Source organism: Cylas formicarius, unplaced genomic scaffold (genome assembly GCF_029955315.1).
Source record: "Cylas formicarius isolate icCylForm1 unplaced genomic scaffold, icCylForm1.1 PGA_scaffold_1__22_contigs__length_36826433, whole genome shotgun sequence".
In the NCBI taxonomy this organism is placed as follows: Eukaryota; Metazoa; Arthropoda; class Insecta; order Coleoptera; family Brentidae; genus Cylas; species Cylas formicarius.
The window spans coordinates 19,948,380-19,973,099 of NW_026844264.1; the positions used below are offsets into that span (position 1 = coordinate 19,948,380).

The following is a 24,720-nucleotide window of genomic DNA, read 5'->3' on the forward strand; positions in this document are numbered from 1 at the left end:
GATTTTGGAGCGATCAATCGTTTTCGGCAGATTTTAAATGTTAGTCAATGCTGATGCCGACTCAGTGAATGTATGCGAGTTGTTTTGTAGTAAGAAACTCAAAAAACTAATGTTCGGAAAATAAAATGCAGACGGCATTGCAAAACAAACTCGTTTTTTAAACTTGTTGCATGATATACCATTATAAGCTCCTTCAGGAATTGTATTGAATCAGTTCGTCATTGTTGATACAAGAGGCGCAGAACGGTGTGTTTCTCTTCTCTTTCTCGTCGTTCCTTGTCGTTGCCCCGATCATTTCTTAAGATTCGACATTTGTTAAAAGGGGCTTTCTCGCCTAAACTCCTTTTACAAGGCAGACTAGTGTACTACCCTTTTGTCAATTTTTTTTGGTACATAATGTTTTGTGCATGCAATGAAACGGCAATAACAATTTGAAAAACAATTTGAAATCTTAACGTCAACTGTCAATTCGCAAAAATTGTATTCTATTCAGCCATTCACTTGCACGGAACATAAATGAAGTACCGGTGGCGTATGGAAACGGCTATAGATAAGACTATAAGTATTGAAACACGACAAGGCTTATATCAATATCAATCAACAACGACGGATCTTCCAATTCAAAATTTAACCTTGTCCTAATATATATACTGTTAATACTAAAACTCTTGCCCGTAATTTGATGAAAGTTTTACAACCAAAAAATGACATTCAATAATTTGCTGCGGTTATCTGCTTTAGGGTACTGAAAAACTTCTGTTCTGATTTTTAGTTTTTAATTTCAAGGACTAAAAGTATAGTATCACGACAAAATAAAAATAATTTTAACAAATTTAATCCGCGTAGATGTAAATAATGGCTTCTAAATCTCTTCCTGCGACAGACTGTACGCTGAGCGAAGCAGTTTGGTAACCAACACCACCAGCGGATATTTGCGATGTTGTTCCGAAGTTTGTGACGACTTCAATACAGTAAATAGTCCTTGAACCAGACCACGAATACTGAAAAATTATTACGTTTATAATTTCAACTTATAACAATGCAGACATTTGTACCATAAACTATTTTATAATTATTGTATCAACGCAATGTCGTATCTTTTATAAACCACAACAAAAACCGACCTGTATATTATTAATAATTCTCTGGTAAACACACATTTGCATAGAAACAAAAAAGTAAAATAAAATGAGGCCACGATTGCTTTTTAATATTGTCAAATTATGAGATGTTTCCATAGGACACTATCGTGTTTTCTTTTGTTCATCGATTTTACTTACGGTGCTTGTTATTGTGCTGCCAGACGATACTGATAGAAGATTAGCGTGGTTATAGTAGACAAGGTCCTGTCTTTCAATGCTGGTACACACCCCAGCGCTACCTGCCCAAGTGTCATGAAGCGACGCGTTTCTGTGGTCAACTGTTGCCACAGACTCGAGATTCAGCGAAAACGCTGAACTCAAACTAAGGGCAATCAGAGTCAACGCAAAAAGTGATTTGATGGAATTCATTTTGTACAATCTGAATCAAACCCAGCGTGGCTCGTATTTTTATACAGATGAGTTTTCCCCACCTAGAGGCGAGATATTGTTCTCCTTATTTTTCTATTTGTTTCGAGTAATTTAGTAAGTGTTCTTCGAACATACTTAAGATTGGGATATGATTAAATGGGATTAGTACGTATTATTGCTACCCGGATCAAGTCGATACAGTAAACTAATACCTAAATGAAAACTTTTCATCCATACTTCGCAAATATCACAACGACGGTTTCGGTAGCATAGATTTGGAAAATCTTAACGTAATTGTAATTGTTCGTAATTTTATTTCCCGACAAATTCGGTGAATTTCAACGGCTGATTTAAATGTTAAAAAAAATTAAATTTGGAGATCTAGACAAACAAGATCTCTCTTTCTCAATAGTAAATTTGATACAATCATTAAGTGAATTAAGGTAATTGAGAAAGCTGTCTATCTGGACCATTGCTTGCTAGGCATTGGAGACGACCAGGAGTGCAGGTGGTGCATGGAAGGGGAGGAGACCCGGTATCATCTGCTCACCGAGTGACCTGCATGGGCAAGATTGGGAGTCTTCGGAACGGCCCTGATCGATCCGGACTCAGTGCACGGTATTGGGCTAAAAGAGTTGCTGACCTTTTATAGGAGGGGCGGCATTCTGGACGCACTCTAGAGCGGTCTGGGGGCACAATGGGCCCATTTGGTGACCTAAGTGCTTGGACGCCCGCGAGGGCTCCCCTCTTTAATACCAATACCAATACCAATCTGGACCATTCGATGCGATATTTTGTGTTTAACGATCCCAGTATTTCTGGCATGGGTTTCATACTAATCGCAGGCGAGAGACACCAATCATTTGTGAAATTTAATATATCAGTAGCGAATTAATATATCCCAAAAAATTATGTAAGCTGTGGATCACCTTGTATATACATTGAAAGTTCTTATCCTTTCTTGCCGAACTTGCAATGACTTTTGCATGTGTTAACTTATTTCCAAAGCTTTTTACGTATTGCAATTTAAATTTTATCAATAAATGTATAAAACATAAATTTATATGTATGTATGCTTCATCGCAGCCAAAAGTGAGTCGTAAACACATTTGAACTTGATGAATTGGTGGAAATGCAATATTAGCTAAGCAAGGGGTCTACACAAAACCTAAAAATATGGTAAGTGCTATAGGGCTATAGACATAGAGAATGTTTGCCTAAGCTTAAGAAAAGCCAATCTCAATCATTTCAGATCTCTCGCTTTCAACCAACAAATACGCAAAGACCAGATTAGTGTGTGAAATTTAGAAGATTATTCTCGACTATAAGGAAATATCATAGAAGCCTGAGGTGCATTAATTTTACGATATTTACTATATTATCCAAAAGCTATGGGCACAAAAATTTTGTTGAACAAAATTTCATTTTTTAATTGCTTTAATTAACTGTGTCAGTAAACAAAAGCATTTGTTAATTTATGTAACCGGAAATAATATTAAGCATCATCAAAATCCGGTGACAACACATAACAATTTTGTTCCAGGTCGGCAACACCGCTATTCGGTATCAAGGTAGCTGAGCTTATCAAACAATTGGTAATATAGTGCAGCAGAGGTTCGATAACGGAAGGATGTGGAAATGCCAACCATAGAGTTTACTGTTCATCAGCTATGAAAATGTCGTGCTTGATAATATAAACGCTGAAAATCAAGGAAGAGAAAACTATACATTTGGTCAATCCCTTTTGGTAAAAAAAAAATGGAAAATTCATTGTTTGATAAAGTGTGGTTTGATGCTCTGCACTATATACTATGACAAAGACATTTCCAATATTAAAAAGAGAATATTTCTCTAATTTAGATTCAATTTGTTGACGTTTAATTGTATGCAATCTGTCCTGCATCATAGCGAAATAATGTTGAAGATGATACAAATCATAAAATTATCAATTAAGAATGATTTAAGTAATATTATCATGTTTTCTGAATTGTCTGCCATCGTCATCATTATTCGTCTGCATTCATCACATAATATTTCCTAATTACCTGTTTTCCTCTTTGTAAATTTTCATTCATTCGCTTCATTAAGCTGTAGCCACTAACCCATGACTATCGATGATGGTATAATATTACTTATATAGTAATTTAACATTACTTATAGTATAAATCTTAGTATCGATAATATATTGCAATTTTGCATTTCTGTACAACAATGTAAGCATACCATTTACAAATCTTCTAGAAGTTACACGAGTTTAGCCCACGATAATACCCTGTATACAAACAGCCACTCTCCTTTCGTTTTCGTCGTTTAAATTTTTAATTAGCCTTTAGGGAGTAGACTTATGATGGCAAATATTTTTCAAATTTTTTTTTTCGTCTGATATTCGATGAAACCATAGCTGCTATAAAATTTGTTTTTAAATAATTTTTTTGGAATTAAAGTAGTATCAACAAAATTTAATGGTTTTTAAGGCAGCTATTAACCTAGAGTCCTACTCTAAAAACTACTGATATTTCTTTTGGACCACTATTTTTTACACGAGACACTTCTGTTTCCACGAAATACAATATACAATTTTTATTAACACGTGTACAGAACGACACGACGCTAACAAGAGTTGAATAACGAAGTGCTTGTTGGATTCCTGTTTATTAGGATTTTGTGTAATTTGATTTACAAAAAAAAACATAAGATTACTTATTTATTCAGTAAAACAAAAAACAAATGACAAACGAAATGTACAAAACTGGTTTCGTATTTAGTCGCCATAAATGTAAATTATGGCTTCAAGGTCTCTTCCAGCTTCTGATTGGATGCTGAGGGAAGTCGAGTCGAAACCGACACCCCCCGACGATATTTGAGCAGTTGTACCGAAATTGGTCACCACTTCAATACAGTAAATAGTTCTCGATCCGGACCATGAATACTGCAACAATCAAAATATTAATTTTCAGTCATTCATGCACTTTGTTCTCATATTTCAGCAGTTCTTTTAGCAATTCGAAAAACTTGGATTAGAAATTAAAATTTGAAGCCTGAGAAAGCATTCCAGTCCAATAAAAGAGATTTTCTAAAACACTAAATTAAGTGTTAAGGGAGCTTCACATGAACTCACGTTAATGTGAAACTCCCTTGGAATTGTTTATTTTATTTTATGACAAAATGTTAATGTAAAGGTAAGAAGTTTTGTTGGTAAATTGACAACAAAATTATTGTTTTTATAAAATTAACAACGCTTTGAGCAATAAATTTCTCACCGTGCTTGTGATCGTACTACCCAACGAGATCGCTAGGAGATTGGCGTGATTATAGTAGACCAAATCTCTTCTGTCTACATTTGTGCAAACTCCGGAGCCACCGGTCCAAGTGTCGTGAAGTGAAGCGTTTCTGTGGTCAACTGTCGCCACCGATTCCAAGTTCAGGGAGGACGCTGAACAGAAGGCGATCGCAATCAAAGCAACTACAAACATTACTTTAACCATTTTGGTGGATTGCATAGTTCAGTTCAGGGTGCTCCTATTTTATAGGTATTATTTTTACCCCTTCCATCGAACGCCTTATTTATTTAACTATGAATCTTTGTTTATAATCGGATAATAAACGTTTCAGAAGTACTTTAAACACGGGGGATTTTTTTGCTTTAAAAATAACCAGAGATTTGATTAAATCGATCGAATACGGAGTCCCGAAGTTTTTGCATAGATACCAAGTGATTTTTTTATTTAATTGGGAGATAAAATTGTTCACACTTACATATTGACAGAGCATAGAACCGTTATAAACGAAATATTTCATTTTGGAGTAATACTGGAAAGCGAGTTCTTTTTAACGATAAATAACCAGAACTAGATGACAATTTACGTTCCACGGATAAATCCGGTTTATGTTTTTATAATCCATTCGAAACCCAGAGTAACGAATGCTCACGAATGCAAATGTTCTTCTAAAACTAGAGTGACCATTAAAATATACAGAGCCCGACATAAGTCAGTTAACCGATATGCATAAAGAACGAAAAGAAAGGAAAATCATAAAGAAGCATTCAAAATAAATAAGAACTAAAAGTTCAGATTTTCACGAAATTGTATATTTTGACATGACAATTGTTTCTGGTAAGCTATGGTTTCATTGAATTTCAGACGAAAAAAATAAAAAAAGTTCTTGAAAAATATTTGCCATTGTAAGTCTACTTTATAAAGGCTAATTGAACATTTAAACGACGAAAACGAAAGGAGAGTGACTGTTAACTTCTAGAAGATTTGTAAATGGTATGCTTACATTGTTGTACAGAATTGCAAAATTGCAATATATTATCAATACTAAGATTTATACTATAAGTAATATTATAGCATCATGGATAGTCATGGGTTAGTCGCTACAGCATAATGAAGCGAATGAATTTGAAATGAATTTACAAAGAGGAAAACAGGTAATTAGGAAATATTATGTAATGAATGGAAACGAATAATGATGACGATGGCAGATAATGCAGAAAACATGGTAATATTACTTAAATCATTTTTAATTGATAATGTTATGATTTGTACCATCTTCAACATTATTTCGCTATGATGCAGGACAGAATGCATACAATTAAACGTCCACAAATTGATAAATAAATAAATAACCAGAACTAGATGTCAATTTATGTTCCACGGATAACACCGAAAACACTTCGAACACGGAGCGCGAGCATTGAAGATGCCACGTGAGATTTTGGCGAAACGTCTGCAGGATTCCAGTCGGAGTTCAACAAGCGAACGGATGATATCCCGGAATATAGTGTCATTACATTTTTCCATCCGTGAATATATATATATATATATATATATATATATATATATATATATATATATATATATATATATATATATATATATATATATATATATATATATATATATATATATATATATATATATATATATATATATATATATATATATATATAAATTTCACAATTCTGGACAGACTATTAAAAATTACACAAAAGATATACCTTATCGTTAAGTAAAATGTTAAAACATTGTTTACTTGCAAAAAACATTTGATTAGGTAAATACCCATGAATCAATATTACCTTTGAAACGATTTAATCAACTTTAGAAATCCCGAACTTGAGTGTTTCAGGAAAATAAATCGTCCAATTAAAAATGGATAACAAACACATCGCGGAGTATTTATCACAGATTGAATTAAACAAAGTCGCTCCAGTAAAATAGCGATTCAGAAAAATTCTAAAATATAGCCATTTATTAATTATGTTAACATGCACAAAAATGGACTGAAACATATACAGATATTTGGATTTTATCATTATATATACAGTGATATTTAATTTCTTGAAATATAGTTTTATTCCTTTACAGATTTGATTTCGTGTTAATTTGTACACCGTGTGCCAAATAAAACGATCCACTGTAAGATCTGGAAATCCATAGGAGATACGAAAAAAAGTTTCGTACAAAAGTTTCTTAGACTTTCGTGAGGATTTAAAATATAATAATTTTGTTGATAGACGGTGTCCCAAAAGTGGCCATCCCGACATGAAGTTTGTTATTTTAAATGGAACACCCTGTATATTTCGACATTTTTTGACTCCTTGGTTAGTTTCACTTTCCTAAGAATTTCCGATTCCGTTTTGTTTTTTTTTATATTTTGCTTGCCCCATATAAAATTGTGTTGTGACGCTACTGAATCAGGTATTGCAACGAAAATTTAACACATACTAAGGAGATGATACACTACTCAATCTGTTTGACAGATGTGCCTCAGCTTATACAGGGTATCCCAAATAGGTGGTGCCGATTTTCAAATGGAACACCTTATATTTTTATTCATATATCAATTCTAGGACAAAAAATAAGGTAAGTTTGTAATTTCTGTTATATTTAAATTTTACTTATTTTTTGAAATATTCGAGGTTTAATATAACACCTATTTGAATTTAAAGCTGGCCACATTAGGTCACTTGTTGGCAATATTAGCTATTTTTTAAATAACAAAGAAGTTTCTATTACAGATATAATACTGCAGATATACGAATTCCAAAACTAACAAATTAGCAACGACTTCTTTCCGAAATAAAGATTTGTTATAATTTCAGAAAATAGTATAATATGAGCTTCTAGTCCGCATAAATGAAAATGATTGCTTCCAAATCTTTTCCTGGCCGAGATTGGACTTCCACTGCAGCCGATTGGTAACCAACTCCACCAGAAGTTACTTGACCGCTGGTACCGTAGTTGGTAACTAACTCGATACAGTAAATGAATTTTGCCCCGTTCCATGTGTACTGAAACAATATATTGTATATGTACTATCAACTTACTATAAACAATTTTTTTTTAAATTTATTTGACAGGCTAAAAAAATTGAAAGTAAAAATATGTAATAAACAAGGACTAATTAAGTTAACAAAATGGAACACATTACAATAAACAATCTATACAAGAACTTTTATTTTTATCACATTAATGTTACATATCTTTAAATTAAAATAAAATAGTTTTTCACTAGGTACCATTTTCGAGGTTTTGATAATACCGTAAGAGCTCCTAATGTCTCTTAAAAAGCTTTGCCGTACTGCAGTGTGAAGTGAGGCCTTTTAAAACTCGTTCCATACCTTGAAATTTGTATTTGTATTCCACATTAATCATTGAAGGCACTTCTTCTTTCTAATGAAGTTAAAATTGTGAAATATTCCCCAGAAAACGTCAAATTTTAGACAAAAGGAAAACGACATTCTAAAAACTGGTTTACTTTTAATACCTGAAATTTTGTTACTGTTCTTTTGGTGAACTGGTTAAATTGCAAGTTGCAGAAGTATATAGATAACAGTAAATCTGTCTATTTCTTTGACGCAGAAAATGCAATGATGTTTAAAAAAAATATTAAAATATCTGAGATGAACAACTGCAGAGCTTACTGCACTGTGTCAATTCTTAAGAATGAAAGTGCATAGAGTAGATTTAGTTAAGTAATTTAGCAATGAAAAAGAATTTATATTCTTTAAATGAATTTAATATAGGTTCGCATGATTTGCTTTTTGTCTATAGGAAATAATCAATACATAATTACCCATTTGGTCAGGTATACTTACGGTGCTTGTTAATGTGCTACCCGAAGATACGAACATTAGATTAGCGTGGTTATAATAAACTAGATCACGCCTTTGAACGTTTGTGCAGGTACCTGCGCTTCCCGACCAGGCGTCTCTTGCTGTTTCATTAGAATTATCCAAAGTTTGTACTAGCGCAGTTGATTCAAACGTTGATGAAAATGCACAATGCACTGCCATATTGACAAGCACCCAAGCAATAGCTTTAGGATTCATCCTCGCAACAAACAATACCAATAAATCTAAAATAGAATTTGCTTTAAATTTGTTCTGTATTTAGTTGGTAGTATCGTTTTGTGGATTAATTGAAATGATAAGCTAAGCTATTAAAATAAACACTTACGGTATTGTTACTTGTCTAATCCTGTTTTCAATCATTTAGATTAGAATCGTCGAACTAGTGTACAACTCAAAGAAATTTGACAGTACGTGTTAATTTTAAATAAGTATTACTATTAAGGAATGCGATTTTATTAAGCCCTTAGAAATTAATTGCATTACTCCACAAAACTTTACTTTAAAAAAATTCTATATTCCTAACTAAACTGTCTAAATCATTTTGTTTTGAAAACGGTAATAAAGTATAGAAAAATTTGAACAAAATTGCATTTGTTGTATATATTGCATAATATTGTACTGATATAGCCTGCTTTTTTTGATTAAAAACATGTTTTGTTTTAAAGTATTTAAATATTTACAAGCATAAAACAAAATATACATACACACGTGATTTATGGCGAAAATCGTGGACGGTAGCAGATCAAATGAACTTTCTTACCCAAAATCTAGTACCGTGCCATTTTAATAAATTATAGTTATCGGCCGATGAATAAAAAATCCACATGGAGCCACAGGAAGTAGTATGATTTGAAGTGACACCAATAGCATTACCTGTGTCGAATACCAAATTACTTATTATAAATTTCATAAAATATCTTTTTTTAATTTTTAATCTCGATTTAAACTATAAACTGCGGTTATTAGTACCTACTAACAAAAAATCCATCCATCCCTATGTAAAAGTCATTTAAGCACATTATTTATATGAACTTTTATGAGTCCTTCAATATCCACATGTTATTTACGATAGGAAAAAATCTAAACTTTATAGTTTCTTAACTAAAAAGGCGTCGAGGTTATTGCACCGAAAGTTACGCAAAGGTTGATTTTCATTTATTTAATCATAAGTACTTCATCCGTCGGAACAACAAACAAATAACGGAGATAATGTCAACCGAAGGCCCTTACTATAAAATAACAAGGATAGTTTCATTTCAGTTCACACATCAAATCAGAACGAAATACCATGAATTGTATTAAAATATGGACAATTTTGTGCGTAGCTGTTTTCGTCGAAACGGCACCTGTCATTATCGATTCAACCGTCCAATCGGTCGCATTTCAAAATTCCTCTTTGCACAGCACCTGGACGGGTAGCAGTGGACAGTGTATAAATGTTCGCAACCTCGATTTAGTTTACTATACTCACGCACACCTACAACCTGTTTCTTCAAGTAGTTCAGTTACCAGCAACGTAAGCATGACTTAAGTAAGACCAAAAACTTCTTTCTTTTGCATCTATTTTTTTTAGTACTCATGGTCTGGATCGAAGACAATCTATTGCATGGAAATAGTCACAAATTTCGGAACGACTGGTCGAATAACAGTGGGTGGTGTTGGTTACAAAACAACTTCGCTTGAGGCAAAATCGCTGACAGGAAATGATTTGGAAATTATGATTTATATATATGCGGATTAAAGTAATATTTCTTACTTATAACTGGTTTAGACAGTACCTAGTTAAGTCATACGTGGGGGTCAAGTGGGGGTGAGTTTTTCTCAAGGTACAGGCCAAATATTATAAATAAATTCTTGGTAAAAAATGTTGAGGGTGGGAATTTTTGTATTAGTGAAAATCTGCTGTAATGTGTTTGATGTTTTTGTTGTCGATTCAAAAATATTTAAATGTTTTTTACTCTTTAAAATGTCAGTTTTGGTTAACTAATAGAAAAAGTTTAATGCTGCTACTTAGATAATGTCGAGCTTACTGTAATTTAGCCATACGTTTTTTGAAACATAAGTAAGTATATTAATGATAAAATATAGGAGGCGACAAGCCCTTTTCACATAAAATATAATTTTTAATATCTTAAACATTTGCTGGTCTATTTTCTCTTTATTAATTGCAAGTATTTTATGGCTATTCATTCTATCGCGACTTAAAATAGATGTGTTAATTACTGCTGTTGTCTCAACAAATAAGACATCAAAAAGGCAATAGTTAAAATCAGTTCAATTTATAATATTAATAAAAATAAATTCTAGCATAAAAGAAAAACGGAGTGATCTTTATCTATATAACTAAAAGCAACAAAAAGGCAATACTGTTTGAATATTGTGATATCAATATTTTAGAAAATGTTACACATCGTTTTAATTTCTACTTCTGGAAACTTTTGGAATAAATAAAACTAATATTACTCTCACTTCATTATGTTGCAAACGCAGAAAAACAGGAGGGATTATGGCCTGGATTTAGTTGTGAGAATGCACTTGTTGATATAACGGATAACGGACTTGTGCTACTAGACTTTAATAGAGAGTCTGCTAAAGTCTTTGTTAGTAATGAAACGCGTTCGGAGACCGCTGACCTATTTGTATTTGCGAATGTCATCTGTCACTTAAACATCATAAGTATCACCGTAATAAATGTATTATATGCCACTATTACTAATTTATATGACTGTGCTAATGAATATTTACTTAAGATTAACCCAAAGTCCTCTTTTAGCTTTTTGGAAACGGCTTTCAAGTTGACAAGGTGTAAGAATTTTTTATAAAAGATAGTTAAATTAGTTAAATCATTGCTATGCTGTCTTTGGAATCTGTCTTGACTCAGTGGATAAGAGAGGTATAACTCAAATGTTCATTTAAGGGATACGAGGCCGTTACTTGCAAATAATGGAATAAAGTAACATATAGCAACTTTTTATTATAGCATCCTTAGAAAAAGTCTCCTTATCTATTTAACAATGTTTCATTTAGAGTAAGGATTCATGGTACAAATTTAACCCCTATCTATCTACAGTGCTACAGCACAGAATGAAAGTTTTCAAGTAATTATCTTACTCTAATACTATTTCCAATTTGATTAACTGACCCGTACTGTGCATTCAATAAAACCTATAACGGGTCTAAATTTAAATTTGCGAAAAGTAGCATAATCAAGTTTAAATAGTATCTGAAATTTCCCGGATGCGAAGTAAAATAAACGGTTTGTGTGAATAACCCTGTATAGTGGACAAACATCGCTGGCCTTTCGCGAAAAGTCGCATAACGTACAAGTCACTATGTATACAATGTTAACTACTATGTACCGTTATCTTAAGTTACGTTGCACGTAAAGCAATAGTCTCATCAAATCCATTTTATTATCAGAGATACCAAGCAGGGTTAAAAATTTAGATATTTCCGTGACATACGCTTTGTGCAATATGAATGCGGCAAACCCAACCGCAAACGGACAAGAGTCGGTAATTGCAGTTTACGACCGTCTAAATGCCTGGACTCTACGAGATTTAATGCATAAGTTGGTGAGACTCTCGTGCAAAATGCAAGACTAAATAAATTATTACAATGGTTGAGTTCGTCTTGTTCAGAAGAAATTTATTTTCCGAGAGCTTTACTCTCCAAGTTTATATGTTTGTAATGGCGTATCTTACTCGGGGTGCCCAGATTCTACGTTTCGGTAAATTAAATTCAATTAGGATTCTCCCTTGGTTTGTTGCAGATTATTCTTCATTTCTAATCTAACTAACCAAACCGTTATCTATATCGGCAGTTTATGTCCGCGGTCTTTTTTTATAAATTGCTTATCAAACAGAACTCAAAAAGTCAAATTTCGAAACTTAATAGCCCGGGGTATAAACCTTGGCGTCGCTCAGATGTTTTATATACATACTATCCACAGTGAAACGTTCCCTACAGGTTGGACAATTGAAAAATCTTTGCTTATTTAGGTACACAAGAAAATTCAGATCTAAAATAAATGCATTTTGCAATCGATATAAATCATGATAGAATCCATCCATGCTTCATCATCGATATTATAAAAAGACCATATGTGAAACTCTCTTAACTACGGCAATGCTATCTACGATCCTTGCATTTTCAGGTAGTGCAGAAAGGCCGTCTGTGACAATCAGCTAGCCAAACATATTAAGTAATGCCTATTTCTGTTCGATAAAATACGTGACAAATAAATCCTTATTTTAAATGTTTATGTACTCATTTATTTATTGATATGTTGTTTTATCACCATATTTTGTCATCATATTCAAGATTTCGAAAAATGGTAACTGTATGTTTCAGAGTATTTTCTCCTCTGAAATCTCATTGGGATTAGGATCGTTTGTGAAATCTCTGCGAAATATCGTTTCTTTACAGAGAGCCTATTATACATACATATATAAGTTATACTTTTATTATTGTTACTGTCAAGTTCTTCTTTAGCTTTCTTTTTCTCTAGTTTTGTGTGTTTTTCTTACGTGATGTCGATAATGCCATGCGCAATTTCTATTCGTTCATCCATTGTGCCTGACAATATTTTCAAAACACTCCGTATATGGTGCACCATTCACAAATCGAACGACAAAGTTTTGGTGGAGTTCTCGTTTTTTTTAGCCTCTGAAATACTCTAGCTAAATTATATCTAAAAATAAGTTAACCCTTTAATGTAACAAAAATACACTGAAGAATCGAAGAAGAATAATAAATGCGCTGTTGTCATATGTGCAAAAAATTTTCGTTGTGATATACTAATGCAAGCAATAAATGTTTGAGCCATTGTGTCTTAGCAATACCGCAATATTTTTTAACTCGCTTCAATTCCTTTATAATCTCTTGCATTAGTACATCAAAATGCGAAAATTTTGAAGCGTGTCTTTGATAAACTAAGATTTCAGCTATAAAACTAAAAATTGGAAATATTTTAATAGTTGAATCCTGAACTGAAAATATTAACCTTAAATAAAATGTGTTTTTACACTACCTACTTCAAAATAGCCATTTATGTACGTATTAAACGTGCGGAAAGTATCCCTTTAAGACGTCAGATTTGTTAACCACGATCGACAGTAACTTCGAACGTTTCTGGTACTTCAGTCACTGGTTTGGGATGTTTGTCAGTTCTGGCAATCACGTCGCAAGTGACTCAGTGAATATATTCGTGCTGCTTTGCAAAGATGTACCAAAAAGCCGATGGTCGTAATAAAAGTATTCATTTGTCAAAATAAATAAGAACTAAAAGTTCAGATTTTCACGAAATTATATATTTTGACATGACACCGCGTCTTTATCAAATGTTTATTTGATAAAGACACGGTGTTGTCGAAACCATTGTCATGTCATAATATATAATTTCGTGAAAATCTGAACTTTTAGTTCTAATTTATTTTGATAAACGGATTTTCATCAAGTAAAAGCCTCCTCAGTTCAGTATTCATTTGTGTTATTGTAATCTAGAATAGTGAGTAGTAGTAAAAATCTCGTGTCGCATTGAAAAGACTTAATTGATCGTTGAGGCCACACAATTTGAACAAATCCAAAACATTATGTTGCGTTTTCCTTAAACTACTTGTCCTTGATTCAAATTATAGGGGTTATAATCCCTTTAAGAAAGTACTAAGGAATCCCTATTATAACAAGTAATTTTGTTTATTTAAGAAGGATTTGTCTTATCTAATTATGCACGTGAAAAGTTTTTCTTATAAAAAGGAAATTCGCGGAAAAATTTGCGAGTCGTGGCCCTGGCGTCTTCAAGACCTAACTTTAATGTTAAATAGATCGAAAACCGTGCTTACAATTGAACAAAAGGTGTACAAGATCAAGAGGTAAGTGGCAATTATTATTTGCCATTAACAAATTTTATTTGTCCTTGTAAATAAAAATAACAACAACAATACCTACAGTTATTTTTTTTTTTAAATCTGGTGTTTTTTCTTACAGTGTTTGGAGCATGGGGTTGTTGTTGGCTTATAATGATGCATTGTTTTAATTACAAAAACAATGCAATATGGCAAAATAACAAACAAAACAAACAAAAATAACATATCAAGGAAAAAAATCAAATAATAAAAAAAAAAGTTTCCAAGTCATTTTTGCCTCATTGCCTATGTCAAGCGAACATTTAATCGATAGCCAAAATAGATAAGCTTTAATTTTGTTCACAAAAGTAAGCAACTATTTGTTTAAGATTTCACCTTTTCTGCTTGCTTTAATTTCTTAAAAATATTTTATATGAGTTTGTAAATTAGGCGACGCGAAATATCCAACCAACCAGATATTAATTTAAACATTTGCACAATGCTAAACAAACATTAATTTAACGGTAGGACGGTAAAGTTTTGTGAAAAGATTGCTGCAATCAGACAAGAGCCTATTCCCATTTTTAGGCAAGTAAATTCCTCATAATGTCAAAACATTTCTTTTACAGGATAATATCATGTCCGTGATGAGTGAGCCGAGCTATGCCTATGCCTCATGGGCGGCTCAAAGAGCCTCTGGCTTTGGCGGTAAGTGCGACATATACCCACCCATATCAAATCAACAACTCTCCAAAAATGTCTTTTCTTTAATAACTTGTTAGCTGAAATTTGGTTTTAGGCAATATTAGCGTCGTGGACAAGGTACCACCTGAAATGCTGCACATGGTAGACGCCTACTGGTACCAATACCCCCCTATGAACCCACTTTGGCACGGCATTTTGGGATTTGTTATTGGGGTTTTGGGCTTCATCTCCATCGTAGGAAACGGCATGGTAGAATACAAATTAATTAGGGAGCATGAAGAGCAAACTCAACAAAATTGTTTTAGGTTATGTACATATTTTCGAGTACAAAGGGCTTGAGGACACCATCGAACTTGTTGGTCGTTAACCTCGCCTTTTCTGATTTCTTGATGATGTTTACCATGTCGCCTCCTATGGTAATTAACTGTTACAACGAAACATGGGTTCTAGGTTAGTAGGGAAGTCATTTAGTTAGTTAAAACCATCACCATGACAAAAAAATGGCTTTGCTTACTACAGTGACTATTTGGTTTTCGACAAATGAAGCCAAGATAACATGAAACAATTTAAAATAATGTCAATAAAAGGACGTTTTGATACAGCGATAAAAATTTATCCTTATCGTTTCGACCACTTCACGCCAATAAATAAATGTATAGTAAATATAACACAAAATTAGTTTATCAATTTGTAAGCACAATGTGCATTCAAACCCTTTAATGAAGTTGATAGAAACGAATTTAATTGTTCTGGTTGTGTTGTTTTCTTTACTTGTATAAACAGAGAAACAGAAACGTCCTATAGTTTATCAAATGATTTGAAAAACATATGGGTCATTGATGTGTGCCTTCATTTTAAATTGACACGTATGAAGAAAATAACCAACCAAGAATATTAAAGATTTAAGAAAACTATCCAAAAATAATTAAATAATATTAAGGAATCTTACAAAATTAAACGAATAATAATAAAAATTTGCTAATTTGAAAGAAAAACCGGAAACGTGATGTTCAATTGTATTTTAAATTTGTTCACGCTGTATATGTACTATGATTTAGAAAACATTTTCTAACATTGTTTTTCAATTGGACTATCATCAGCTAAATTTTTGAAAATGATAAACTTTAATCATTCAAAAACCTAAAAATTGGGAGAAAATAAACATATGCATATAGAAATACATACAGAAATACATAGACATATATAGTATTTCATGAAAATAAGAAAAACTCACTGAATTACTGTCTGTGGGTGGGTACACAAATACAATAAATGACTCTATTAATTGTTATTATAAATAAAAATACATTTAAAAACTCGATAAAATATAAAATTCGGTGTGTTGAATTATTTTACAATACTGGGCTGACAAACTACTATGGCCACATTTGTTGTTGCTAAAAGTCTTGACAATATGGCGAATGCGCAGCAATTCCGACGAAGTTGTAGTAGGGAGGAATATTTACCAAACAATCTCCTAGGGCCATTTTTCTGTGAATTGTATGGCATGTTCGGTTCACTGTTTGGCTGCGGATCCATCTGGACTATGACCTTCATTGCATTGGACCGGTACAACGTCATCGTGAAAGGATTGAGTGCACAACCACTGACAAAGAAAACCGCTATGCTGAGAATCCTCCTTGTTTGGGCAATGTCCATCGGTTGGACGATAGCTCCCCTATTTGGATGGAACCGGTAAGTATTTGTTCTGTGTAATTAATATACCTTCGATTGGCGAAGGGATCTTTAAGACTTTAATAAATGCCATATTTTGGTTTTCACCCCGCAACTTGTAAAAACATTTTGGACATATTTTTATATCAATTGCTATGGATAAATTTGGGATTGAGTAAAAAAATGGCAACTTGTGCTAGTTAAAAAAATCAATTTTCTATGTTAATGCAAAAAATAAAGGTGATTTTGTTTAAATTTCCCTAATTGGTACTCTTTCCAAAATAAAATTATTTAAGCGCATTGTTAAAAGTTGGAATTGTTTTAATATTAGTTCAATTCTTTATAAAAACAGGACACTAAACGTTGCGATCGGTGCAATTTAAATACGTCCAACTTCTTCTTCTTCTGTTTCTTCTGTTCCGATAACGCGTACAGGTTATTTCAAAAATAACACCGACAACAAATATTTTTAAATTCTACACCGTATACACTTTTCAATATATGAAAGAAATTATTCAATTCTTTCACCTAGTGAAATAAATAATTTTCACGATTTTTACGTGTGTACTTTGTCCTCAATTCCAGAAACTATTTTGGCAAGCTACTTTTTGTTGATTACTGACTAAAACTTACAGCGTATAAAACTAACCAAAATGTGAATAATTATGGTGTCTTAATATTATGAATTTTGAATTAACTACTTTCACTTGGCTACACTTATTTCTGTCAAAGTTGTAATTCAAAAAAATATTTTCAAAATGTTTCTTTGTTTTAATCATAGCTGCTCATAGTCTCATATCATATCTAAATACACATCTAAATTACAAGAACTGCCTTTAGAAGAACAGCACCGAAACAATAATATTCAAGAGTCTCACGACCCCTATGTCTAGATTCTATTTCATCGAACATCGACGTAATAAATTTTCCAGAGATCTCGTTCGATCGTCTAAATAGTCCCTTATTGCGTTGGGGTTCTTTGATTAAGCTGCATAGTAAGCAAACTAATGTGGTAGTTTCTCTCAACTTTAGTGAACGCCCTCTAATCCTCCTATAATTTAGATAAAACAGTTGCCCCACACTGGTATTTCAGAGGGTGGATTCATTGGAAATAGCCATATCGCCTAAAATTCAGTTATAAAATAGCATATAATTTTTTAAAAATTGATGTTTAAATTGAAAGTAAATATTTATCTTACTATATTTACTACACGTACTACTGTTTTTAAATTTCATGTGGATACAATACTTTGGCGTATTTATTGACTATGATAATGAGAGAGCAAATAGGGTCTCAATCCAAATGTACGCAGCCCACCTCGATAAGGCAAATAATTACTCTCTTCCCTATATACAGACATTTTAGAAGGCGTGTTATAGTCAATCGGCTTTCTAAAAATATGTTTGAGACTTCGCTGAGTTTTGGTTAAGTAATTTTGATATTTGTTATTAGATATGTGCCGGAGGGTAACATGACCGCCTGCGGAACCGATTATCTCTCGAGAGATCCAGTTAGTCGAAGTTACATTATGGTTTACGCCATTTTTGTATATTTCCTTCCCTTATTCACCATCATCTATTCCTACTGGTTTATCGTCCAAGTAAGTACGCCAGTGTTTCACGCTAAGGAGTAAAAACAAAATGTGGAAATTTATTACGGAGGCAAGGAATGAAATCAATATTTTAACATTAAAATCAAAGTCAACAATATTCTGTAATACTGCCACATACACACATAAAAGAGTTTTCAACTTACGTCCGTATAATTTTTTCTGCCTATATGTAATAGTTCTACGGTGACCAGACTTACGGCCTTTGACTAATAACATAAAAATAAAAACGTCATCATTTAGTGCGATAACCACTGTAAACATTGACTTTGCTTGCACTAGATTTTTTTTTTGAATTTTGTGATTCAGTTCACCCATCGAGTATTTGGACTATCTACAAAATTAAAATCAAATTATCATAAAAGATATAAATAATAATAAACTTGAATAATGAATGTCTTATAATTAAAGAAAGGGTATTGCAACACTAAACCAATCAACGAAGTGAGGAAGACAGAAAACATCAGAGCTAACAAATTGCCCAGCCGAAGTAGGGTTCTTTGAAGATGAAACATTGACATTGATTTCTTTCCAGTTTTTTAGGGGGAATGTTTTTTGTCCACAAAAAAACAAAAATCTAAATAAAAAAGATAATTTTAAATGTAATAAATGTTAGCTGTAAATAAACTAAGGTGTGCTATACTTTTTTTGGTTAACCACGTTCATACTCGTACGCAAGGCGCTTGTGTGTCGATTGTCTTTGGCGATTTAGTTTCCGGACACCCCGTACACATATTACCGCGGATCTTCAAATATGGACGCAAAGCAAATTCCTCGACTTTTGGAAAAATGTTGGAATCAACTTCTACCACTTAGGATTTGAAAAGAATAGTGTTGTACCATTTTTGCATTCCACAGGCGGTCGCCGCTCACGAGAAATCTATGCGGGAGCAGGCGAAAAAAATGAACGTGGCCTCTTTAAGATCTTCAGAGGCGGCTCAAACAAGTGCCGAGTGCAAACTGGCTAAAATCGCACTTATGACCATTTCGTTATGGTTCATGGCGTGGACACCATACCTGGTGACAAATTTCTCGGGAATCTTCGGCAATGCGAAGATCACTCCATTGGCCACCATCTGGTGCTCGCTCTTTGCCAAGGCTAATGCCGTCTACAATCCTATCGTTTACGGAATCAGGTAAAGTCTATTCATAGATATAAGAAAGTGACTAAATGGTACGAATTAAGGAAAGACCCAGGAATGAATTTTCCATATAGTTGATGTTGGAATTTTTGTCATTGTGGCCGTTTCTTCTAAAGATGCTTGCTTGCTGGCACCGCGTTCAATGAGAGTCAAATAAAAATTGTTTATAACTTCTTTAGTCTCAGTAGAATACTGTTTTCCAGATGTGGGCGGGATCATCTCCTGAGATACACTAGACTCGCACATATTCTCCATAATTCGCACACGATTCAACACAATCTGTATTACCCACGAAATAAGAATGATTACTAATAAATTTAAACTAAGTAGTATACAAAACCAAAGAATATTAAACACAGGTAGGTATAAAATTATTCTCTATTACGGACCACAATTTTACCTGAATTTAAATTCCGAAACTTTAGGTAATAATCTTGTTGTATGTTAATGACCACCCTTGCATAATCCCATTCAAAAGCAATTGGTCACTTTCTTATAGCTATGAACAGACCATAATATCTAATAAATTGTCTATGACTACGTCATGAACTGCCGGTTGTCAAATAATATTCCATTGGTTTATCGACCGTAGCTGTCTAATTAAAAACTATTTTGGAGAGTTTTTTTTTTTAATTTTGTAGTGAATTTCACTACCAATGACAGAAGAAATCTCAGGAAAAAACTAACGTCTATACTATTAAATTCTTTCTACTCTAAAATCAAATCACTTATAGTTAAGCCAAGCTCATAAGTGTTTACAATAGAGCAAATACTCTTTAGATATTAACTAAATCAATCCGCATTTTAGGGTACAATGTTTTCCAAAATAATTCAAGTGATTTCTTTCTTGTCACAGGGGCAAAGAAGATAAATGATTACTTACTTTAAGCAAAACACAATCACATTTTTTTTTACTTTCCTAGATTATTTTCTAACAATTCATCTAACGCAAGGTATTTAAAAAATTAGAGACCGATTAGATATACAGGGTCTGATCATCATAAAATTTTATTTTGATTATAAATCATCTTCCTCATTCCTTAACATTGATCGTCGAGTTCTGAGACACCTCATAAAATAGCGAACAACGACAAATCGATCGATCGACAAAAATCAATCTAAATATTTGCTTTATTAAGCATATAATTTATAAGTGTCGTCTTTAATTGCAGCCATCCGAAATATAGACAGGCTCTCGAGAAGAAGTTCCCATCGTTGATATGCGGCAGCGAGAAAGATGCTGGTGATGCTACTTCGACAGCGTCTGGAGCAACAAATGTGACGTCAGATGAAAAACCTGAAGCTTAAAAGGGTCTCAAATAGCATAAGAAACATTTCGACTGGTGATAAAACTAGATGTATTTGTAAATACTAACTACTAAGGAAATGAAAGAAAAAAGAAAACGCGATGACGTTGCAAAGTTTTTTGTTAACAATAAACCTGCGAGCATTAACATGTCTTTTTCTGAGATCGATTCCATTAAAGTGTTGTCACGTTTTTACTCCCCGAGTTTTTTCGTTACAATTGACGAAACTTAAACAAAACTGAATATTTATTTCAAAATATAACAATTATACAAAAATGTATTGTTAATTACTAATACACATAAAAATATTGACTCTAAAAGTAATAGGTACTAGAAAATCTTGGTTCTCTTAATTTTAATCTTGTTTATAAAACAAATTTGATACGCTTTAATCAATTCACAGCCTTCGCAGTCCTTAACTATATATAATTCGATACAGTTTTTTAATTGTTTTTTGATTGTAATAGCATAGTTGAAAACATTGAAGTTTAAAGCTTTGGTTGATATTGATGGTAAACCTATGCAAAACGACGCTTATTGTTTTCATCAGACTCAAAAGAGTGCAAATAAATTGAAAAATAAATTTGATAACGGAAAGCTCTCGTTTGACGATAACAAAATTCATTGACCTACATATTAATGTAAACCTTGACCGGAAAACGCATTATGAATATCGAATACCAGTTAAACTCTCAATCGTAAATTCATGTCTATTTTGACCACGCAACGCTGCGATATGGTGTTGGTTTTTGGGGTCGGTTAGTCTTGGTTAGTTTAGGAGTTTGAGGGTTGACTCGTTGAGGATATTTTAGTTGCTCAAAGAAGGTTTATACTCCCTCTTGCTGTAAATCCAAAAACCTGAAGCTCCACACATCATTCTAATTGCAAGTGTTTGTTTAATATTGAAGTTTGTTTCTTTTTTTGCAAATCGTAACTTTTAAAAAAACAGCGACATTAGTATATTATGCAACAAGTTGGATAAGTAGATAAAAAGTAGTTCTAACCTATGTACAAATATTTATAAACTTAAATTAACTTTCCGTTCTAGCCAAAGGGCCTTTACTTTATAATTTTTTACTTCCAAATAACCATATGTCTTCCTCGAAGTTAAGTTCTAGCATTCTTACCATCGTGTTGATCATCTTCCTTACTTTTTTCCTAATGGATTATTCGCTTTCATATTTTTAACCGATCTGCTGTTCACTTTTCTCTTAATAAGTAATAAGTGGCATATTTTTCAAAGAAACTTCCACAGGCTACTGTAATACTTTTTTCAAAACTTCTGGATTCCTCCTGCGTCGGTTTTTGCTGAGTCGAACTTGCTGACGTTTCGCCAATCATCCTGTTGGCTTCTTCAGAGCTTCTTAGCAAGTTCGACAAACCGACGCAGGAGGAATCCAGAAGTTTTGTAAAAAGTCATAAGTGGCATCCGTCATTGTTAAAACACGAACTGAGTCGAAAAAGTTTGTTCCTATTATAAATGGACCGCCCTGTAACGTTAATCCGTATCGATCGACTAATTTAATCTTTTACCAATTATGTTAAGATTCGCTATACTGATTTCGATGCATTTTGTCCATAATAATTTTATTTTAAAATTAAACAAAAAAATAGACAATTAACCTAAAGCAATAAAACTCTAAGAGATCGGTATTCATTTGTTTCTCCTTTTTAAAATATGTAAATGAAGAGCATCAATTCTCACATGCCACACACACAGTCACATGCCAACATACCAACTATAAATTGTATATTTAGAAATGAAACAAAGCCACAAATTTAAACAAAAAAAAAAACAAAAGTAAAAACTCCATATGGTCCAAACAAAGCTACGCAACTCTATTCTCGCTTGCGTATCAGAAAAACTATCCGAAATCTCATACATTTCTGCAGGAACGATATATTTAAATTATACTCATATGTCCATAACATGTTTTTAGGTCATGAGCGGCATAAATAGTCTACAGTGCGTTTTTATACATCAGACCCATTAAAAACACATTTATATTAACTGCAAATGTGCTCTGCCAAATATGTTTGATGGGCCGAATTGTAACGCAGACAGCTTAGTCGAATTTCCCTTTCCAATTTTGAATTAAGTTCCGAAAATAAGCACCAACAACTTTAATTACGTAAATAAGGTGAAATAAAACTGACCAACGAAGGCAGTAAATACTAATTTTAGATATGTATGTAGATATTCTGGGTGTCCATAACATATCCGCCATATAGCAACAGGTGATACTATAAATCAAAAGAAGACTATTTATTTGTTTGTTTAGTCGTTAAAAACGCCGTTTCGAAAACGCTAACACTAATTTTGAATTTGACATCAATCTACGTTCTAATATCTCTTAATATGCATGATTTCTAAAAAACGAAAATCCTTGAAGGATAAAAATTTTGTCGGTCCGATGCATTCCAAGGGAATTATTAACTTCCATATCACTCAATCTCGCAAACCGGTCGCGACTTCGTATTGAGGCGCAGCATTTCCTCCCTTCCCCTAATATAAGACACGAAAATATGGTAATAGCAATTACGCAATTACACTCGTGCGAGGCGTCTGGACCCCGCCGTGTGGGCCGTTAGAGATTTATGGAGATTTGACGAAAAGATTTATGGTCAAATTATGTGAATTGCACTCATCCGGGATACAAACACAACTAGCGCTCTCGTCAATTCACAAAGTAGGTCTTTTAAACTGCGTAAAGAATTTCACTTTCACTTGTTAGGTATTTACGTGTTTATTTTCAATTATTTTAGTATATAATACCATACAAATTGGACAGTAAAATAATCGACCCATAGACGAGATCTTTATAAATTAACTTTTTATGTCAGAGCACTGCTATTTTCCTTTGACGTATTTATTTGCCCATATTAAAATTATATATTAATAATAATAAATAAATAAAAATACATTTTTAAAAATGGTTTTCCATTACCCTGTTCATTGGCAGAAAATATAAATAACAACCTAACAAGAAGTTCAAAGTTTTGTAAAATTTGTAATTGTAAATTTATTAAAATTTATAAATACTAAGAAAACAATCCTCGTCGTTATATTTTACAATGATCAAAGTTGGTGATAAAAATGATTATCATCAGATATCACTATAACTTTATCTTAGGAATATTATAAATCTTTTATTATTCGAAATCCAACTTATTACTGCGTTATTTCTTAGTGGAGAACAAAAAATATGCAACACTCTCTATTTATTGATTTGTAAAGTATTGCTTTCAGTCACTTATCCGAAAAGGAATTTTTAATAACTCTTTTGTCTCCTAATTTTATCTTATTTTTCCTATTTTCTTTTAAAAGCAGCACCGTTATAAAAACAGTCGCAATGACTGTAAATTAGTTTCTTGTGGATTTTGATCTTTTCGTCTTGCTCCCTTTTCAAGAACTAAAAATACCAAGAGTTCGTAGCCGTTATCATTTAAGCGACTTTGGAAACTGCACTTTGCTAGCATGAAAGTTCAAGAAGAATTAATTCCAATCTATAGACGGTATTAAATATTAAATAATATAATTAGATAATAGTAAAAGTTTTATAATAATACAATTTTTGAGAACATTATCAAACATATTTTTTAAAATCTTGAAGTAACCGGCACTACAGATTTTATAGGCACTAATGTAGATAATATTTTAATGAAAAGGTTTATAAAAGTCAATCCGTTATCCGTTACTATACCGGATTAGTAAAAAGTACCGCTACGCATAAATATCTTCAAAACTACCAAAGCTGGAAGGATAAAATTCAATACTTGGGGG

General features: G+C 32.7%; 5 protein-coding genes across 5 annotated transcripts; 2 read left to right on the forward strand and 3 right to left on the reverse strand.

Moving 5' to 3' along the window:
- Positions 1-776: 776 nt before the first annotated feature.
- LOC132697087 (uncharacterized) lies at positions 777-1,535 on the reverse strand. Its single transcript, XM_060662365.1, has 2 exons — positions 1,281-1,535; positions 777-1,001 (listed from the first exon to the last, which is right to left on the reverse strand). The coding sequence occupies exons 1-2, from the start codon at positions 1,509-1,511 to the stop codon at positions 834-836; spliced, it is 399 nt and encodes a 132-aa protein (XP_060518348.1). The 5' UTR covers positions 1,512-1,535; the 3' UTR covers positions 777-833.
- A 2,625-nt stretch (positions 1,536-4,160) lies between these two features.
- On the reverse strand, positions 4,161-5,030 carry LOC132696906 (uncharacterized). Its single transcript, XM_060662038.1, has 2 exons — positions 4,772-5,030; positions 4,161-4,440 (listed from the first exon to the last, which is right to left on the reverse strand). Exons 1-2 carry the CDS (start codon positions 5,009-5,011, stop codon positions 4,273-4,275), a joined length of 408 nt encoding a protein of 135 aa, XP_060518021.1. The 5' UTR covers positions 5,012-5,030; the 3' UTR covers positions 4,161-4,272.
- A 2,429-nt stretch (positions 5,031-7,459) lies between these two features.
- LOC132697076 (uncharacterized) lies at positions 7,460-8,921 on the reverse strand. Its single transcript, XM_060662347.1, has 2 exons — positions 8,617-8,921; positions 7,460-7,809 (listed from the first exon to the last, which is right to left on the reverse strand). The coding sequence occupies exons 1-2, from the start codon at positions 8,848-8,850 to the stop codon at positions 7,642-7,644; spliced, it is 402 nt and encodes a 133-aa protein (XP_060518330.1). The 5' UTR covers positions 8,851-8,921; the 3' UTR covers positions 7,460-7,641.
- A 999-nt stretch (positions 8,922-9,920) lies between these two features.
- LOC132697374 (uncharacterized) lies at positions 9,921-11,399 on the forward strand. Its single transcript, XM_060662824.1, has 2 exons — positions 9,921-10,168; positions 10,226-11,399. Exons 1-2 carry the CDS (start codon positions 9,941-9,943, stop codon positions 10,391-10,393), a joined length of 396 nt encoding a protein of 131 aa, XP_060518807.1. The 5' UTR covers positions 9,921-9,940; the 3' UTR covers positions 10,394-11,399.
- A 3,016-nt stretch (positions 11,400-14,415) lies between these two features.
- LOC132697373 (rhodopsin) lies at positions 14,416-21,083 on the forward strand. Its single transcript, XM_060662823.1, has 8 exons — positions 14,416-14,525; positions 15,128-15,206; positions 15,298-15,452; positions 15,509-15,653; positions 16,685-16,898; positions 18,331-18,478; positions 19,346-19,623; positions 20,802-21,083. Exons 2-8 carry the CDS (start codon positions 15,137-15,139, stop codon positions 20,935-20,937), a joined length of 1,146 nt encoding a protein of 381 aa, XP_060518806.1. The 5' UTR covers positions 14,416-14,525; positions 15,128-15,136; the 3' UTR covers positions 20,938-21,083.
- The last annotated feature ends 3,637 nt before the right edge of the window (positions 21,084-24,720 follow it).

Bases quoted from the DNA above. Each gene is read 5' to 3' on its own strand.
- LOC132696906 (XM_060662038.1), bottom strand. From the start codon at position 5,011: ATGCAATCCACCAAAATGGTTAAAGTAATGTTTGTAGTTGCTTTGATT. The intron at 4,441-4,771 runs GTGAGAAATTTA...TGATTGTTGCAG, and splicing joins GTAGTACGATCACAAGCACG to TATTCATGGTCCGGATCGAG.
- LOC132697087 (XM_060662365.1), bottom strand. From the start codon at position 1,511: ATGAATTCCATCAAATCACTTTTTGCGTTGACTCTGATTGCCCTTAGT. The intron at 1,002-1,280 runs GTAAGTAAAATC...ATAATTTTTCAG, and splicing joins GCAGCACAATAACAAGCACC to TATTCGTGGTCTGGTTCAAG.
- LOC132697374 (XM_060662824.1), top strand. From the start codon at position 9,941: ATGAATTGTATTAAAATATGGACAATTTTGTGCGTAGCTGTTTTCGTC. The intron at 10,169-10,225 runs GTAAGCATGACT...TATTTTTTTTAG, and splicing joins GTAGTTCAGTTACCAGCAAC to TACTCATGGTCTGGATCGAA.
- LOC132697076 (XM_060662347.1), bottom strand. From the start codon at position 8,850: ATGAATCCTAAAGCTATTGCTTGGGTGCTTGTCAATATGGCAGTGCAT. The intron at 7,810-8,616 runs GTAAGTATACCT...ATATTGTTTCAG, and splicing joins GTAGCACATTAACAAGCACC to TACACATGGAACGGGGCAAA.
- LOC132697373 (XM_060662823.1), top strand. From the start codon at position 15,137: ATGTCCGTGATGAGTGAGCCGAGCTATGCCTATGCCTCATGGGCGGCT. The intron at 15,654-16,684 runs GTTAGTAGGGAA...ACAATCTCCTAG, and splicing joins CAACGAAACATGGGTTCTAG to GGCCATTTTTCTGTGAATTG. The intron at 19,624-20,801 runs GTAAAGTCTATT...CTTTAATTGCAG, and splicing joins CCTATCGTTTACGGAATCAG to CCATCCGAAATATAGACAGG.